The sequence below is a fragment of the Mirounga angustirostris genome, unplaced genomic scaffold, assembly GCF_029215605.1.
Source record: "Mirounga angustirostris isolate CCGP_5_RB_7025 unplaced genomic scaffold, mMirAng1.0.hap1 SCAF_3, whole genome shotgun sequence".
Taxonomy (NCBI): Eukaryota; Metazoa; Chordata; class Mammalia; order Carnivora; family Phocidae; genus Mirounga; species Mirounga angustirostris.
In genome coordinates this window covers 72,553,759-72,573,208 of record NW_026991711.1, presented here as the reverse complement: position 1 = coordinate 72,573,208, position 19,450 = coordinate 72,553,759, and the positions used below count along the sequence as shown (strand labels likewise).

General features: G+C 35.0%; 1 protein-coding gene across 7 annotated transcripts in view; it reads left to right on the top strand.

The window, feature by feature from the left end:
• Positions 1-19,450, top strand: part of PAN3 (poly(A) specific ribonuclease subunit PAN3) — a 130,019-nt gene that overhangs the window by 33,879 nt on the left and 76,690 nt on the right. For 5 of the 7 annotated variants that reach the window (XR_010410061.1, XM_045869244.3, XM_045869245.3 and 2 more), the window contains exon 5: positions 3,320-3,481. The exons of the other annotated variants lie outside the window; for them this stretch is intronic. Coding sequence is in view for 4 of the 5 variants with exons in the window: in XM_045869244.3 (XP_045725200.1) it covers positions 3,320-3,481 (162 nt within the window). In the remaining variant the exon portion in view is untranslated. The remainder of the gene's footprint in view (positions 1-3,319; positions 3,482-19,450) is intronic. 7 annotated transcript variants of the gene reach the window in all.

The window sequence follows — 19,450 nt, the reverse complement described above, 5'->3', positions numbered from 1 at the left end:
TTTTTTTTTTAACTCTCACATTCTCAACATTGGTCTAGGAAAGGATATTGGAAGCTAAGGAAAAGGGAAGAGGGCTGTTGCTTTTGTTTGCTTTGGAGTAGAGGGGTTTGGATCTTACAGATCTCAGAATTTTAGGGTAATTACTTTAGGGGTTAGTAAACATTTTCCATAAAATTTTGTTTGTCCCTTTTATTTCTTCATCTTCTATTTGACTTCTCCGATTTCCTTAGCCCCCACTTTCAATCACCTATAGTTGTTATTAACCTAGCAGGTGTCTCCCCAACCCGGCTTTATTAGCTCTATTCCCATTTCAGTTCCCTTGAGTTCACATCCTTCACCTACACCAGTGATTCTCAAATGGGGCAGTTTTGTCCCCCCGGGACATTGAAGATATATTTGGTTGTCACATCTGGGACTGTGGTGCTACTAGCATCTATAGGTTAAAGGCCAGGGATGCTGCCAAAACATCCTACAATGCACAGGACTGCCTCCACAACAAAGAATTATCGGAAGTCTGTAGTTCTGAGGTTGAGAAACTCTAACCTGGATTACTGTGAGTCCAAGGGTTTGTGTGCCTGTTTCCACTTTAATTTTCATTCAGAAGCTTTCAAGAGTTCCCCATTGCCCATGGACTGAAGTCTGATTGCCCATGGAATGAAGTCTAAAGTCCTTGGCATAGGATATAGAACAGTTTTTTTCATTGCTTTGAAGCCTCATCTTTTGCTCTTCAAGGTTTGCGCTCTCTAGAGGGTAGACTGATTACTTGAGCTTTTCACCTAACACCATAGTGCCTGTATGCCTCTGCATATACATTTTTCCTAGCCTACAGTACCTCTCTCTCCCTCCCCCCTCCATCTAGGCAAACGTACTCCTTCAGAATTGCATTCACCTTCTCTGTGAACCCTTTGTCTCTGCCCTTTTGGTACCTTAATTATATATGCATTTATTATATCACAGTGACTGTTTTGTTTGCATGACTTTGTTTCCTACTATATTACATCCTCTTGAGGGGAAAGTGTGTGTTTTATTTATTACTGTATTCTAGTACTTAGAACAGTTCCTGATGCAAAGTAGTTTCTTAGATGTTTAGTGGAACCATACATTTTTTTGCCCAAGGGATAAATAATAATTTGGAAATTAGCTTACAGTTGGGATTGTATGGTAATTTATGTCCTGGGCAGTAATATGTAATCTCTTTGCCTCACCTTCATGCTTTGTGTTGCTGCTATCCCTTTTCAGATGTCATTTTGCCTTCTGTTGCTTATGATGGTAATTTAAATGGATTGATACTTAGGTCTTTCCATTCAGTATCACGTAGAAGGTTGTACTTCTGGATTAGATTTTAATCTCTTGCTATTTATTGAAGAAAGTTAAATCTATAATGGCACGTGTTTGGGGATCTCTTCTGCCTAAGAGGAAAGGCGTTAGGCTAATTACAGGTTTTTGAGGGTTGTGGTGGAGAGAAGAATGATGAATTCTTCTTTGGAAAAATGAGAAACATATAATGAGAGCTTTTGGGGAGGGAGAATGCTACATTGGATTTATTTAAATACTTTCTTTCTGTGTTGCTTAGTACACTGCTGTAAGAAAATAAATTGTGCTATTGTAATGACCAGCTCAAAAGCAAGTCTGCATTTGTGAAGGATCTGAATACCAGAAGGTCATTTAAAGCAATAGTTTTCGTGCTTTCAAATGTATGACTGGAATTTAAGGTGCCCTTGTGGTAATCCTAGTTGATAGGTTGTTATTTTGTTTAAATAAATATTCTTTGATGTGTTGAACATTTCTGATAGGGTATTCTTTAGCCCAGACATTTTCTAAAATATAAATTTTAAACTAGTGAAAGCTTAATTAAGGTATAGTATTTCTGCTGCGTATCAAAGCCTTATAGTTGTGAGCTATATTACTAGAAATAACTTGCTTTAAAATTCTTTCATTTATAATATTGTTCTGATGGGTTCATTTTTATTCTCATCCGCAAAAGTTGCTTGTGATATAGACATAAAGAGTAATTGAATTGGTGCAAGAGTGCATAGAGATGGAAATATTTTAGCCTCATGAAACTTTATCCACTGCTATAATTATTGGGTTGGTAGTTTAGTTACCTTTCTTATGCAAGTTTAATTTTTTTCCCCCCTTAAATCAAAGACTACTAACAGATGCCCATTTCTGTAGTTAGAATCTAATTTGCATAGAATGATTTCCATAGGCATTATTTGCAAGGTCATTTTGAAATTTAGAAATCAGTGTTTTCTTCAAATTAGTTGTCTCTACTGGCCAAAATTATATTTTATATATTTGCCTGGCTAGGACACTTTTTCTGAAGAAAGTTATTTTTAACTATTTGCTTTAGCAGACTTAAGACAGAACAGTGAGTAAACATAGATTTTCTTATTTCAGGTCTTAAATTAGTTACCTTCCCAAGAACGATCAGCATTCCTTAAAGGGAAAAATATATATAGAAATTCCCATAAAGATATAATTTAGTGCAAATTTACTATAAATAAGAGAGGTAAGGTGGAAACTATCATTAACTTTCACATATAAAAAAGCCCTGCCAACCTCTGGGAAGATTGTTTACTAACTTTATTATAATGTTTGCCAATGAGTTCATGCTTTTATTGGACAAGCTAAATATAATATCAATCTGTTTATATTACTGGTATACTTATAAGACCCATAAAAGTTGTATATTTTTTTTTTTTTAAATTTGAGCTTATTTCATTTAGTACCTTAAGTTGAATGCCCACTTAAGACACGATGACTTGTACTTTTGCCTAATGTGCATAGAATTTAAAAAATTTAAAAAAATCCATTCCTTAGGAATTAGCTCCTTCTTTTAAGTGGGGGTAGTTCCTCTTTAGGAAATAAGGTAGCAAAATGGAGCAGAAAAAGATAGTTTGGAGAGTTTTTTTACCTGTATTTGGTGCCCTCGAAGCATTTCTTCATATTGCAGTGAGAATAGGTAAGTGCCAGTGGAAAAAATTTTGCAAAGCATTTAACTTTGCTGATAAGTTAATTTCTATTCATTAAGTTTTTATAAAATTGAATTATAATGTATACTTCTAAAACATCTGTTGCTTTATATCAATATGTTGTTCAGCCTATTAGGACTGTGGGTTATTTTGGAGGTGTGTATTGAGGGCGGCGGGAGTTGGGAAATGGTGGGTGGTGATAAGGACATTAGAGGGAGTGTCTTAGAAATTTTACTTGTTTCCTATTCCACCATTTCTGATATCATCTATATGTTAGTTATGTTAGTTTAGATTAGTGTGGAGGATGTTAGGAGTGGCTTGGTTTCTTTCCTTCTTTTTCCTAGCCAAGGAAGTATCGCCTGGGGATGCTGGAGGAGAGGCTAGTTCCGATGGGATCAAAGGCACGAAAAGCAAAGAACCCTATTGGCTGCCTTGCTGACAGGTGTAAATCAGGAGTACCCATCAATATGGTTTGGTGGAACAGAGTCACAGAAAACAATTTACAGGTAAAAATAATTTTATTAGACATTTTTTGAAAGTGAATATCTTGGTTGCTTTCTGTGTCTGTGTGGGGTGGTGGGTGTGAGATTGGATGGCTTAGTTGATATCCTTAGGTGATTTTTTTTTTTTTTTTTTAAATCAAAGGAAGGTCAGTGGCCTGTTAACCAACTAAATGACTTTGGTGACTTTTTGAACTTTCTCTGCTTATAGTATACTTTCCTATTCTTTTATGAAATTTAGTTTTTCCCTTTTGGATTTTGTTAACAAAAAAGAGTTCAGTTATTTTAATACACAAAGTTATTCAGGGTACTATATTCAAAAATCATTACAAAATTTATTATGGAAAGCCTCATTTATTTGCACTCTGAATAACAGGAAGCTTCATGTGTTTACTTTTTGTACATTTTTACTAAATAAAAATTATATGTAAACAAACTTGTTAAGTATTGGCTCTAAAACCAACTTCAGTAGTATGCTGTCATAGAGTTAAGGCAGGTACATTTCAGTCTTTGACTCTCCCTTATCAATACTGAATAATGAAAATGGATTTTATAACTCAGAGAGTAGCTTTGAATAAGAAAGTACCTGTGAAATAATTTGAATTAGATTCAGTTTTAATTTGGATTATAGTTATTCTCATTTAAAAAAATTGGTAATGGTATAATATATGATCTATTAATCCAAATTTCAGTTTAGATGGAAGTAGAATATCTTTCTTCCCAAACTTTCTGAATACATGGGTATTTTTAATATATATTGCTAGCCAAAAGTCTGTAATCCCACACACATATACCACACACAGAAAAGCTATAACAAAGTTAACAACTTGGTTTTATTTCTGTCAGCAACCTTGTGTTATGAAGGGGTTCCACAGTATTTTGGTCTGTTCAGTATTAATACCATAGCAATATCTATATTGCCTTGGGCATAAAAATAAAGGAGTTACTCCAAAAATATTACAAAGCATAGTATCTGCCCCAAATGAAGTTTTCATAGTATTTTGTAAAGGTAAGGAAAACCTGGGGAGGTGGGGAGGGGTCCACATCATGATACACTTAAAATTTCGTTGGAAAGTTTTGAATATGTCAATTATGAAAAGCAATATAGTTCACTGAATTTTTGTCTTTTTAAATTAGTAGGAGAGAGATTTGATGTGGATTGTTAGAATTATTTTTCAGTTTTAAGAAGTCTGAGAATAAATTGTACCCTAACTATATAAGAAGAGATACAAGTGGAACTGGAACTGCTTGTAGGCTGTGGGGTAAAACACTGATAAATGCATGGGTATAGCCACTTGGCCTTTCCACAGCTGCCCATCTTATCCTGTTGCCAGCTTTTCAGGGACCTTTTTTTAGCCCAGCTTGAAAAATCGTTAGGTTACTATAAGAATATATGCTAGAAATTATGTTTTATTTTTAATTAAAACAGGTTATAATAGATAAGCTTTTCAATGTGCGAAAGATTGAATTTGTGTTATCTGAATCTCCTATTTCAACTACTACTATTATTTTATCCTCAAATAGTTCTTTTCCTTTAAGGACATGAGGAATGCCTTAGTAGCTTGGTTTGATATTGGAAGGACAGTGTCACCTCACAATATCAGTCACATGTTGAAGTATTGAAAAATGCCCATCTGGTGTCTATTACTATATTCATGGATTCCTAAACCGTGTACCTGGTGTTGTTTATGCAGAGCAAGGGGTATGTCCTTACCTTTTTTCTTTTCTTTCTTTTTTTTTTTCTGGGGTTTTTACCTTTTTGTTGTGTGAGAAAACTAATTCTTGTGAATCTATTCTTTTTTTTTTTTTAAATATTTTATTTATTTATTTGATAGAGACACACACAGCGAGAGAGGGAACACAAGCAGGGGGAGTGGGAGAGGGAGAAGCAGGTTTCCCGCGGAGCATGGAGCCCGATGCCGGGCTCGATCCCAGGACCCTGGGATCATGACCTGAGCTGAAGGCAGACGCTTAATGACTGAGCCACCCAGGCGCCCCTATTCGTTACCATTTTTTTAAGTTTTGTATGATGCTTTTTAACATATTTGTCCACAAAAATTTTACACAATAAAAAAATATGAATAGCCAGATGTATTAATCTTTCCTGTTTCATTTGTTTCCTTTCCTTTAAATCTTAGGTCTTCTTAATCCTAAAGTCAGAGAAATGTTTATTTGTATTTTATTTTAGTAATTATAGCTGTGTTTCTTAAATGGTTACCTTGTGCCAGGCACTGTGCTAAGCTCTTTACATATATTGTCTCTTTTGGTCTTCCTAATAGCTTATGAGAGAACATTACTATTAAATGAAGAAACATCTTCAGAGAAGCTAAGTAACATTAAGGTTAAATAGTAGTCAGTAGAGGAGCAGACATTTTAACCCATGTTTGTCAGACTTTAAATTCTCTTAACTCTATGTGATATACCCTCTATTGAACTAGAGCTGTGGTTGGCTTAATTATCTAACTCGTTAACTGAACTTCTGTAGGGCAGCTTGTTTTTGGATGAGAGTGCATACATATTTTCTATCCACGGATTGTAACTTATGCATAACTGCAGGATTGGTAAGGTCAGTCCTTTTTCCTTATGATTCCATCTGATTCTCAGTGACCTTTAATTACCTTTCTTTCTAGAACTGCAAACATTTCTTCACATTGATTTCTTAGTGTTAAGCTAACATCTTTAGAAGTTTTTCCACTTCTGAAATCAAAAGATAACCAACAAAACCCTTATATCAAAATCAGCAGCAGAAACTTTCTCTGAAGGTTTCCACCTGAATCATTCATAATTGCATTTATTCTCTTCAGTGTTGGGTTTCTTTCAAGAGCTCCCATCTTTTAATACTTAATAATCTTTTTATTTATTTTCCATCAAGAATCTCATGATACGAGAGAGACTGTTTACCACATTTGTAAAACAGTGATTCATGCTTTCATTTAAAACATACATACAAAAGTACATATATGTATATATAAAATACGCTAATTAAAGAATCAAAGATATTTATTGTTTTCCTTAGTTTTTCATAGTGTGGTGAAGGCTAAATTTATTTTTCATATGGCTCTTTGAAATACTGATAATATTCATGAGGTCTCCATTACTATGTTTGTGGAGTTCCTGTTCGAGGACGCTTGAAATTGATTCTATTCTTTCCTCTGATTTCTTTACCACCCATTTATTCTTTCAGTGTCTGCAGTTTGGTATCATCAAAATTTGCTGAAATTGGGGCACCTGGTGGCTCAGTTGGTTAAGCGTCTGCCTTCGGCTAGGGTCATGATCCCGGGGTCCTGGGATTGAGCCCCACGTCGGGCTCCTTGCTCAGCAGGGAGCCTGCTTCTTCTCCCTCTCTCTGTTCTCCCCCCACCCTGCTCGTGCTCTCTCTCTCGCAAATAAATACATAAAATCTTAAAAATTTTTTTTTGCTGAAATTGCTCTCAAAATTTGTCAGAGATCTCCTTAATTACCAAATAGAGCAGTTTTATCCAGTACTTAAAACTGCTGGCCACCTCACTATTTTTGAAACTTTCCTTTTTGCAGTCTTGACTCTTTGTTTTACCCCTAGCTCCTCATGAGCTCCTGTTCTTGGCTCACTCATTCTTTGCTTTCCCTTGTATGCCTAAGACCTAAAATCTTATTTCTGTTAGGACTGTCTTCTAAGTTAAAGACTCAGATTTTTTGTGCTTTCTGGTATTTTTGCATGTAGGTATGTATCCCACTTGTCCCTGCAAATTTGGCATATCTAAAACTTGCGCATTTTCCTATTTTCTAAATCTGTTTCTTTTGTAGTTCTTCTTTAATGACTTTATCATCTTCCCAGTCCAGTCACTGAGGCTACATATCTTTTTTTTTTTTTTTAAGATTTTATTTATTTATTTGAGACAGAGAGAATGAGAGACAGCATGAGAGGGAGGAGGGTCAGAGGGAGAAGCAGACTCCCTGCTGAGCAGGGAGCCTGATGTGGGACTCAATCCCGGGACTCCAGGATCATGACCTGAGCTGAAGGCAGTCGCTTAACCAACTGAGCCACCCAGGTGCCCCGAGCTACATATCTTAACTTCTCCCCTGTCATCTCTCACATTCTACCATTTATTATAAGAAGGAAACTATTGAAGTTTGTTAATTGAAAGACAGTACATTGGATAATTTATTTGCCATCATATTAAGGCTTTGCCACAATAATGCCATATTATCCCCATTTGACAAACAATGTAAGTTGCAATTTAGAAAAAATTTATTTTTTTTTTTTAAGATTTTATTTTTTAAGTAATGTCTACACCCAGTGTGGGGCTCAAACTCAACCCTGAGATCAAGAGTCACACGCTCCATTGACTGAGCCAGCCAGGCCTCTAATCCCTATTCTTTAAAATTCTGTAATATCTTCCTCTTCTTTCCTTTTTTAACACTACTGACAGTTTATACCCTAAGGGTATCTTCTGTATAATTTTTGTCTAATCCCCTGGGATCTGTTTTACTTATCTAGGGCTATCTCTCTAACCATTCACACATACTAAATTCTAATCAAATGGAATCTTCCATATATCATATAATATGAAATACGTTGTCAGTTCTCTGTGTCTTTGTATCTCTGTACTATTGTTAACAGAGCCTGAAAAAAAAATCTTTCCTCCTTTTTCCTTCAAGAGTTAACTCAAATACTACCTTCTCTGTGAATACTTGCCTGAAAGAATTGTTTTTTTTTTTTTTTCTGTTTCTATAATACTTGGTGGTGTTTAAGAGTTATTTCATTGTTTTATATTAAGTTTCTTTACCTGTTTGCCTTTTCCCACTGGATTGTAAATATTTGAGACTGAGCATGTATTTATTACTATTTTTGTACCCTTAATGTATTTTATCTCTAAATGTTACTGTTTAATTTCCTTTTATTAGGCAATATATGTAATTTGTGGTAATTTATTCTAATACTTTTATATATTTAAAAAATTTGATCATAGGTTCTGGGATTTATAGCTACCATATTACTATTGCTTAGTTGTATTATCACAACTGATTTAGAACAGAGAATAGTGATTTCTTTTGAAATGTTAGAGAATCTTCTATATTTTTAAAACTCAAAGTTTAACATTTGTCCAAGTATTCTTGATATTTTCTAAATCTTCTGATCCTGGTAGTAGTCTTAATTACTTCTTGACGTTGTTAAGTCACAGGGCTTCTCCATTTTGTATTTTTCTCATGATCTTAGCCTAAACACCAAGCAGATGGTAGATGGAAGGTCACCAGAGACTCCACATCAGGAGTACTTTATTTTACCTAAGTGTAAATTCTCTTTATCTTTCTTCAGTCTTTGCCTAGGTTGTTTACCCATTTCTCTGCCTGACCAATCTATATGTCAATTTCCAAATTTTTTATTTGTTCTGTGATTATATAGTTCAAATGCCATTGTTTAGGATTGAAATACTTTATCACTTACCTTACAGAATTGTGAAGATTCAGATTTCCAAGCACATAGTAGATATTAAATAAATTTCCATTCCATCAGTTTCACCCTATCACTCCAAAACTCGGTCTTTGTTTATATTTATTTAGGGTGCTATTAGTTATATTCAGATGCATGTGACATCATGGTATGTGTGTGTGTGTGTGTGTATATATATTTTTTTTATATATAGGATGGGACAGTAACATTAATTGTCTTTTAGGGGCTCACATTTTAATGCTAACTCTCTTGAATATTTTTAAAAATTAATTTAAAAATGCCCCCCCCTTTTTTTGAAGGGATAACAGTGTGTTCTCATCTTTCCCATAAGACTAAGGTGTTAAGGGGCGCCTGAGTGGCTCAGTCAGTTAAGCGTCTAACTCTTGATTTTGGCTGGAGTTGTGATCTCCATCAAGCCCCATGTCGGCCCCTGCTCTCAGCAGAGAGTGTCCTTGAGGATTTTCTCTCTCCCTCTGCTCCTCCCCCTGCATACATGCTCTCTCTCTTTCTCTCTCTCAAATAAATAAGTCTTAAAAAAAAAAAAGGATTTGGTGTCAACTGGAATAAAAGGATGGGAAGTGCATGGCTTTGTTAACTTCTCAGGGTATTGCAGGTTAAGATTTGCCTAAAAGTAATGACAGGTTAAATAAAATCATACTCATTTTGTCTCAGACTTTTGGAAATAATGGGTTATAGATCATAAATTATTAGTGTTGTTTTAGCTTACCCCCAGAGTGATGTAAGTGAATGAGAATGGTTGGACTGTTGGCTGTATTAGGAGATTCATACTTGTCAACATCTCTTTTGATGGCATTTGCTCGCCTTGTGGTCTGATTAAATGGCATTTCTTGTAAGAAGTATTTAATTAGAAGAATGCTCACATTAAGATCTTTTGGCCCACAAATTCTCCTGTGAATTCTAGTTGCTTGTTACTGGTGCTTTTAAGATCCCAGAGAGGTTTTTGAAACTCACCAGATATATCTCAATCTTTAGTTACTTGCTGAGTTTTAGTGTTACTTCAGGTGATTTCTAGACTTTAGGCCCTAGGAGATGGGATTGTTTGGGCTTTAGAATGGAATGGATTGGAATTTTTAAGGTTAAACTTAAACCTTCTACTCAGGGTTCCTCAGGACTTTGAAGAGTTCTAGAACTGTGGTACAGGTAAAATGGTATTAGTATGTATACACTGCTTTCTGACCCCCAGACCTACTTCTTTTCTCCTTTATAGCTGCTGTTCTAAACCTTTAACACTGTTCTCAAACCTACTCACCCCTTCTTTGTCACTTTTGAGTAAATGACTTGTGTATTTCACAGGAGGGAAAAAGGGCATGAGAATGAATTGTCTCATTTGGCAGCTTTTAACGTGTGGGCAGCATTTTCATTCATAACTTTCCTTACTGTTTTTCCTCCTGTCTCAGACAAACAGTTGTTCCTTTACTATGTTCATCAGAATCTGTCTTTATTACCTCTAACAATTTATTCTGTTATTTATCCCTTTTCAGATTTAGGACATGTCTCCCTCAACAATGATTTCTTTCTCCTAGCTTGTGAATATGCCATGTTTAAGTTTCTTTCACTCTGGGACCCTGGGAGTAAGGAATGCTAACTGAGGAAATGTTCTAGGGTCAATATGTTTGGGAAACTGCGATAAAATTTGAGAAATGCTTACTACTTACTGTTGCTACTTTTTTTTTTTTTAAAGATTTTATTTATTTATTTGAGAGCGAGAATGAGAGAGAGTACATGAGAGGGGGGAGGGTCAGAGGGAGAAGCAGGCTCCTCGCTGAGCAGGGAGCCCGATGCAGGACTCGATCCCGGGACTCCAGGATCATGACCTGAGCCGAGGGCAGTTGCTTAACCAACTGAGCCACCCAGGCGCCCTGTTGCTACTTTTTTACCTTTAATTCATCCCTCAATTCCCATTGTTTTGCCATTCACTTTCACCAGTTCTGTTGAAACTCTTTTTGATAAGGTTACCTAACAAAAGTACCAGTTCTTATTCGATCTCTGATGGGTTTGACATTGTTGACCATTCCTCTTTCTTTGAACTTAGCTCTTAGACTGTTCTTTGTTAGTCTCTTTTGAGGACCTCTTGTCTGTTACCTTGCCCTCAGGAACTCTCCCAAGCTCTGTCCTTCACTCTCTTCTCATTTATTCCACACAGTGCCCCTCAGGGATCTCAGCAGATCTTTATTACTTCAGCTACTCCCTATTCATAGTCAACTTTCAGGTTTTTGTTTTTGTTTTGTTTTTTTTTAGCCCCTCAGTCCTTTGCATTCACTCTGAGTACTAGCTTCTTCAGAACATTTTCATTTATATGGCATAAGACTTTGAAAATTCATTATGTCTAAAACTAACATCACATCTTTTCCTTTAAACCTGTTTTATTCACACATGTCTGTACAAACTCATTCACAACTATGTGCCTGCTGTCTGTCTTGGTTTTTTTATATCACCCAGTTGTCTAGTGAGTTTTTCTTGCCTCCTCCATCTTCCTTATCTGTTACATCATTCAGCCACTAGGTTTTATTGATTGGGCTACTTTGAAATTGTCTTCACTTTTAATATTACTGAGTTATAATTTAGGTCTACCTTCATTTCTTATCTGGATTGTTATTATTGTAAGACTTATTATCTGGTTTCCTGCTTCTAGTCTTAACTTTCAAACCACTACCTGACTGATTATCTGATCTTGTTTTTTTACCTTTGTCATTAGAATAAATTCAGATCCTTCAGAAAGGTATCCAAGATGTACCTATTGATCTCTCTCCTGATAAATGCTGTAGACCTACTGAACTATTTGTAGTACCATGAAGAGTACCATGCTCTTTCTGCTTCTTTCTTTGAACATTGTCTTTGAACATTGCTTTGCTTGCTGTGCCCTTTTCTCTATCTTGACTCAGCAAACTTGTCTTTTAGGAATCATTTCGGGCATCTAGTCTTATGACCTAATTAGTTAGCATTAAGCATTTGTTCACTTTTCCCTAGCACTTATGTTGCTGTAATTAATGTATATATAACTTGTCTTAAAGGCTAACAGTATATGGCACACTGTGATACTTAATATTTTTTGATATCTGGATGTTCTGAGCTCTTGGGATTGCAGAATTAGGTTCAGGATACATTTACCTGTGAAATGCCCATCTGTGAGCTTCTAGAACACAGTGCCTATGTTATATAGATTTTTCTTCTCTACAGTGCCTAGCACAGTGCCTAGCACAGTATCTTCTATGTATTAGTTATTCAAATAATTGAATGAATGAACCTGGATTAGTGATTATCTATATTTGTCCTGATGGTAGTCCTGAAATTTAATGCTTTGTGCAGTTTCTTAAAATTTTCTTTGGTACAGTTTCATGACAAAAAATATCATTATGGAAAAATGTTTGAAAAATCTTAATAGATCTTTTATCTTGTGACTGAATATTACAGAGTTCTTGGTTATAGAAAATGCCTCTAAGTAAATCTTTCTTACTGTGCAATGTGGCAAATAGGTTTCACTATTATATACCTCTAATAGAAACTGTGCATAGATATAGAAAATAGTTATAACTATATAGGTATTCTTGCCTATATAGTAATTCTTGCCTCTTTGGAATGCTGTGATGGTCTCATTGTCCTGGACTACTCATTAACTGACCTGAATGGGTATTTTTATTTTTTTTAGGGGGAGTAATTTTTTTTTAAGCTTTCTTGAGATAATTGACATATAAATAGGTAGAGGAATATTGAGCTAGGAGATAATGCCTCTTTGACCATTAATGATTACTGCTATTGGGGAACTTGTAACATATAAATAACTTTCAAGTGGAAAAGGAGCAGTTTACCTGTTTTTGTTTGAAAATGTGTTCTATCCACCACATACAGATTTTGCTTTTTTATATACATTGATTCTATTGGTCTCAATTTAAATATTGCATATTTTATGTGAGTTCTTGTGTAACAGCATGCTGTTCAGTGATGATATGCAAAGAAAAGGGAACTGTGTAAGTGACTTTATGATTAACAATCTTAAACTTTCTTACAACTTTTTTGTAAAAATTATATATACTTAATGGAAAAAATTCAGATACTATAGAGAAGTACAAAGAAGGAAGCAAAAATGCTTCCAGTTTCCTCACCACCCAGAGATGACATCTCTCTTAACATTTTAGTGAGCTCTTCAGTTAGCATCCTTTTATATACATGTGCATGTGTGCACACATATTTTTCCTTCTTTCCCCTTCTTCCCTTTCTCTTAGGCATAAGTATACCATTTTACAGAAATAGCTGTGTAGTATAATTGCTGTATTTTAGCCTAATTTTTATTTTATTTTTACTCACTGGACCTCCCTCCCTGGTAAATAGAAATATATCAATTCACATGATTTTTAATGGCTACACGCTGTTGTAGGGACTAAAATTCACATGACTGAATCCCTATCAAGAGATATTTTAGTCACTTCCTTTTTTAAAAAACAATCAAATTTAAAAAAATACATGCAAAACTTAATTTTTTCTACATACGTGATTTTCTCCTTAGCTCTAGTTCCTAGATGTGGGAGTACTAGGGCAGCTTATTTTTCATTTTGATGCATATTATCAAGCTGTTCTCAAGAAGAGTGTTTAGGGTATTACCTATTTATGACAAACTTCGTAAAGGATGGGACTAATGAGTACTTTTTTTGGAAATTTATGTTTCCATAGTTTCAAGCTATTATATATAATTACTTTTGCTGAGCTTGTGAAAATTTTTCTGTTTAACTCTACCATAATATGAAGCTTATTACTAATTGATTTTTACTTGTAGGTTCTCATGTACTGATGCTACTTTAAAGATAGCCAAATTATAAATAGGAGAACTTCTGTTTAAAACAAAACTGAAGTGCATCTCTTGGAAGCATTAGTAATCAATTTTCTTCCATGGTCTTCACCAATTTGACTCTAATTTATTTAGAAATCGTATTTCCTCTATTGGGGTGTTTATCAGAGGGCCCAAATTGCTTCAGAAAAATTTTAAATTGAGATACTAGACTAATTTTCACAGTAGTAGTATTTTAGATGTTAACTTCTAACTTACAAGGTGAAATTTTGCTGGTCTTAAACAGGTTAGTTCCTGAGAAACCCAGAAGTTGAGTATATTTTGATAATAAATTTTAAATTGACTGTATTTGGATATGCTTGAAATATAAGGGGAAATAACAACCCATTAAATTAAAAAAAAAATCTTGTAGAAGTGTGAACTTGGAGGGTCTGGTTAGCCATTTGACTTCTCCTTTCCATTTCACCCTGTTCCTCTTTATTCTGTATTATTTATGAACACTGAAGACTGGTAAAAATAGCTCTGAATGGGGCTGTTCTTTATGTCCTTTCATCTTTTATGCCTTTATAGATAATTTTAGCAAGGCAAAATACTTGCCAATTCCTGCCTTTTTCCCTCATTTTCAGTATCCCCTCTTTTACCTACCCAAATAATTCACTACTTTTTGCCCTTGCCAGGAGACAGACAGACAGACAGACAGACAGACAGACACACACACACACACACACACACACACCCCTTGGACATAAATCTTTTGAATTAGTCCCAACTGGACTCTTTTGTTAACTCCAAAGAGAGAAGAATAGTAGTGAAGATGGTATATTGGAGTAGGTTTTAGAAAAAAAGATAAGGCTAAGATTAATATCAACATTTCATATCCTGTTTTTTTTTTTAAATTTACTTAATTCAGTCAAGAACAGTGGAGACTTGATCTGTTCAATCTAATTGGATTTCATCAGTGAAGTCATTAAACAAAACTTCCCCTTCTCTTATTTTCTTCCCACTTTCCCTTCCTCTTTTTCCTCCTCTTCTTCCTTTTCTTTTTTTCTGCTTTTCTCTCTTACTCTCTTTAATCCTGGTTGCAAAATAGAAGATGGATTGGAGTTGAGCAAGATTGGAGTCTAGTTGGTCCATTGGGATGATGTTGCAGTAAACTTGAGTAGAGGTGATGGTGGTGTAGACTAGGGCACTGATGGTGACATAGGTAGAAATAGTTGAATTTGAGAAATATTTAGGATGTAGAATAGATATCATGATTTGTTGCTTCAAAGATATCTGCATTATCAAAAAGATAGTTAGCTGTGGTATAATTTATCTGTTTAGGAAAGAGATGATACAGAAGACACAACAAAACTTGAAAAGAAAAACCAGCTTAATAGGGAGGTGATAGATTTGCTCACAAATTGTTTGAAATGATAGTTGCAAAGCACCTCTTTACTAATGAGTGCCTAAACAAAATGAGGAGTTGGCTAAATTTTATTTATTGATCAAATTAGGGATACCTTATGTTTTGAAAACATCACTACTAGATTTGTTTTCTGGCCAAGGTGGAAGAATAGGTGTTGGATTTACCCTCCAGAAACAGCTAAAAAACTGAACAAAGTATATGAAATAACAGTTTTCAAGACATTAGATATCAGACAGTGGAGGACAATCATCCCTGATAGATGGGAAACAAAGGTGAGCCTAGCTTACTACCACTTGGAGGGTTTCTAGGCCTGGTGCATGGAACGGGAACTCAGGTGGAGCCTACTGATCTATTTAATTGAGGAGACCAAACTGGAGGTTAACAGAAGGTTATAGTTCACAAGAAAAAGTACTGATGAGAAGAGAGTTCATAAACAGAAGGAACTATAGTAGACACTTGCAAAGTTCCCGTTGAGTCTTCAACTGAGTACTGAGCAGAGGGTATGAGTGAAGAGGCTATTTGAGCTGGAAGAAGAAATTCCTAAAAAGATCACAGGAGATAATTCTCAGAGTTCATACAGGACCAGCTGTAGTTCCTATTCTCACCAGCCAAAATGGAGAACATCATGATTTATGAAGCACCAGTAATGTAATGGGAAGTCTTTTGCCTAGTAGTGGGGCCAAATTATTGTCTTAAAATAAATGCTGCCCTGGTCCTTCCTAATGAAGTTTAAAAGCAAGACCTGAAGGATCAGACTACTTTTTAAGCAGTTTATGACGGAGAACAAAGCTCAAGAATTTTTATAGGAATATTAAAAAAAATACCTAATACCCAACAAGATAAAAATAGCAATATTTGTCATCTAATAAAAAATTAGGCATGCAAACACTACTAGACATACAAACACTCAGTGAGTCTGAAATAATTTTTTAAAAAAGCAAAATAAACACTTCTTTCAAACATACAAGAGTTGAAGGATTCACCACCAGCAGATGTGTACTTCAGTAGATATTAAAGGGAGTATTTTAAGCAGATGGAAAACAAAAGCCTGTGGAAATCAGAATCTATACAAAGAGATGAAGAACACTGGAAACACATACTACATGAGTAAATATAAGAAACTTTCCCCCTTAGTTAATCTCTTTGAAAAATACTTGTTCAAAGCAAAAATAGTAACAACCTCTTATTAGCTTTATAACATAATAGATTTAAAATATGTGTTGACAATAGCATAAAGTCTGGGAGAGGAGAAATGGAAGTATAATATTGTAAGCTTGCTATACTATACGTGAAGTAGTTTAAGACTGGATTATAGTTGGTGTTAGGAACTGAATTTTGTCTCCCCTAAATACGTATGTTTAAGCCCTAACCCTTAATGTGACTCTATTTGGAAATAGGGCCTTTAAAGAAATAATTAAGGTTAAATGTGGTCATAAGGATGGGGCCCTAATCCAATATGACTGATATCCTTAGAAGACAAAGAAATACCAGTGGTGCATGGGCACAGGGAAAAGGCCTATTGCTGTGAGGGCACAGCAAGAAGTTCGCTGTCTGCAAGCCAAGGAGAGAGGCCTCAGGGAAAACTGCCTCTGCTGGCACCTTGATCCTAGATTCTCACCTTCTAGAACTGTGAGAAAGTAAATAAATTTCTGTTGTTTAAACTGCTCGGTATATGGTATTTTGTTATGACCCTAGACAAAGATAGTTGGTGATAAGTTAAATATGTATATATATATTATAAAACTTAAGGCAGCCACTGTAATAACACAAAAGAGTTATAGCTAATAAGCTCAGAGAAGAAATAAAAAGAAATTTAAAAAATCAGTTAATTCCAGAAGAAGGCAGGAAAAGGAAAAGGGGAACAAAGAACAAAGAGAACAAACAGAAAAGTAGCAAGATAGTAGTTTTGAATCTACCCATATTAATAATCACATTAAATGTAAATAGCCTAAATGTCCCAATAAGAAGGCAGAGATTTTCAAATTGTATTTAAAAAAAAAGAGAGCAAGATCCAACTATATGAAACTGACAAAAACCCCACTTTAAACATAAAGCCAAAAATAGGTTTAAAGTTATACCATGCACTAGTCAAAAAAGACTTGTGTGTGTGTATTACTAGTATCATATACCATATATAATAGTATGTATACTATAATATGTAGTTAGTTTAATTATAGTAATATAGTAATATAGTAATATACTACTGTATATTACTGTATATATATAGTGTGTATATATGTGTGTGTGTGTATATATATATATGTAGATAGATAGTGTAGTAATACAGTTGGTTCTGGAACAATGTAGGGGTTGAGGTGATAACTCCCCATGCATTTGTAACGGAGTGCCTGGGTAGCTCAGTTGGTTTAGCGTCTGCCTTCGGCTCAGGTCATGATCCCTGGGTCCTGGGATCGAGTCCCATATCGGGCTTTCTGCTCAGTGGGAGCCTGCTTCTCCCACCCCCTGCCGCTCCCCCTGCTTGTTCTCTCTTTCTCTCTGTCAAATAAATAAATAAAATCTTTTAAAAAAAAATCATTGTATAACTTTTGACTACCCCAAAACTTAATGACTGGTAGCCTTCTGTTGACCGGAAGCCATACTGATAATATAAACATTGGATTAACACACACTTTGTATGTTATATGTATTATATGCTATATTCTTACAATAAAGTAAGCTAGAGAAAAGAAAATAATAAAATCAAAAGAGAAAATACACTTAGAGGTACTGTACTGTATCGAAAAACTCTGTGTAAGTGGTCCTGCACGGTTCAAACCCATGGTTATTCAAGAGTCAACTGTACATATAGTACACTGATATATACTGTGTATATAACATACCTGAGGTAGTTATATTCACATCAGACAAAGTAGGTGTCAGAGCAGAGAATATTATCAGGAACAAAGAGAATTATTTGATAAAGATAAAGGGACGTTCATTAAGAGCATGGATGTACCATTTTTCAGTGTGTATGTACCTAATAATAGGGTTAAAATATGAACATATGAGACAAAGACTAATAAGAGTTGCAAGGAGAAGTAGACAGACAGTGATAGGGATTTCAGTACTCCTCAGTAGTGGAGGGAGACAAAAACAGTAAGAATATAGGAGATTTGAACAACTCTATCAATTTGACATTTATGGAAAACTCTGCCCCCAAACAACCAAATACATATTCTTTTGAAGTGCACATAAAACATTGACTTAGACCAATTCTGGGTCATGGAACAAATCTCAATAAATTTATAAAAGGATTCAGGTCAGACAAATATGTTCTCTGACCACGATGTAATTAAGATAGAAATCAATAACAAAGATATTTGGAGAATCTTGAAGTATTTGGAAACCGAATAACACACTTCTAAATTATATGTGGGTCAAAGAAGAAATAGGGAAAGCAGAAAGTATTTTGAAGTGAATGAAAATGAAGACATGTCTAAAGTTGTGGGATGCTGCAAAAACAGTAATGAGGGAGATTTATAGCACTAAATGCTTATAGTAGAAAAGAAGAAATGTTCTTAGGTCAGTGACCTCAGCTTCTACCTTAGGAAACTAGAGAAAGAAGAACAAATGCAGCCCAAATTTGGCCCCCCAAAAGATAAGTTCATGTCCTGATCTCTGGAACTTGTGAATTCTACCTTATTTAGACAGTCTTTACATTTGTAATTAAGGATTTGGAGATACCTTCCTGAATTACTTAAGTGGACCCAGAACAATGGCAAGTGTCCTGGTAAGACAGAGGCAGAGGGAGATTATACACAGGAGAAGGTGATGTGAGGACAGAGACTAGAAACAAGTGATGTGGTGCAAGCCAAGGAATCTCAAGAGAATGCTGGCAGTTACCATAAGCTAGGAGAGAAGTGTGGAATGGATTCTACTCCAGTGCATTTGTACCAACAACTTAATTTTGGACGTACAGTGTCCAAAAAGTGGAAGAGCATACATTTCTGTTGTTTTAAGCCATCAAGTTTTTGGTAATTTGTTACCAGAAAACTGGTACATATGTACTAGCAACAAATAATAGTACATTGAAATTTTAAAAATTATGTAATTTATGGTAATATCAGGAATATAAAATAGGGATCAATCTGACAAAGGTCTGAGGATCTGTAATTGAAAACTTTGAAACATTCCTGAGAGGAATTAAGTAAGACCTAAATAAATGGAGACATGTATCATGTTCATGGATCTGAAGACTCATTATTGTTAAGATGTTGATTCTTACCAAGTTGATCTATAGATTTGTGTAATCTCAAATAATTAGTTGATTTTCATCAAAGTAGCAAAGGCTGTTCAGTGGAGGAAAAATGATCTGTTTAGCAAACAGTGCTAGAA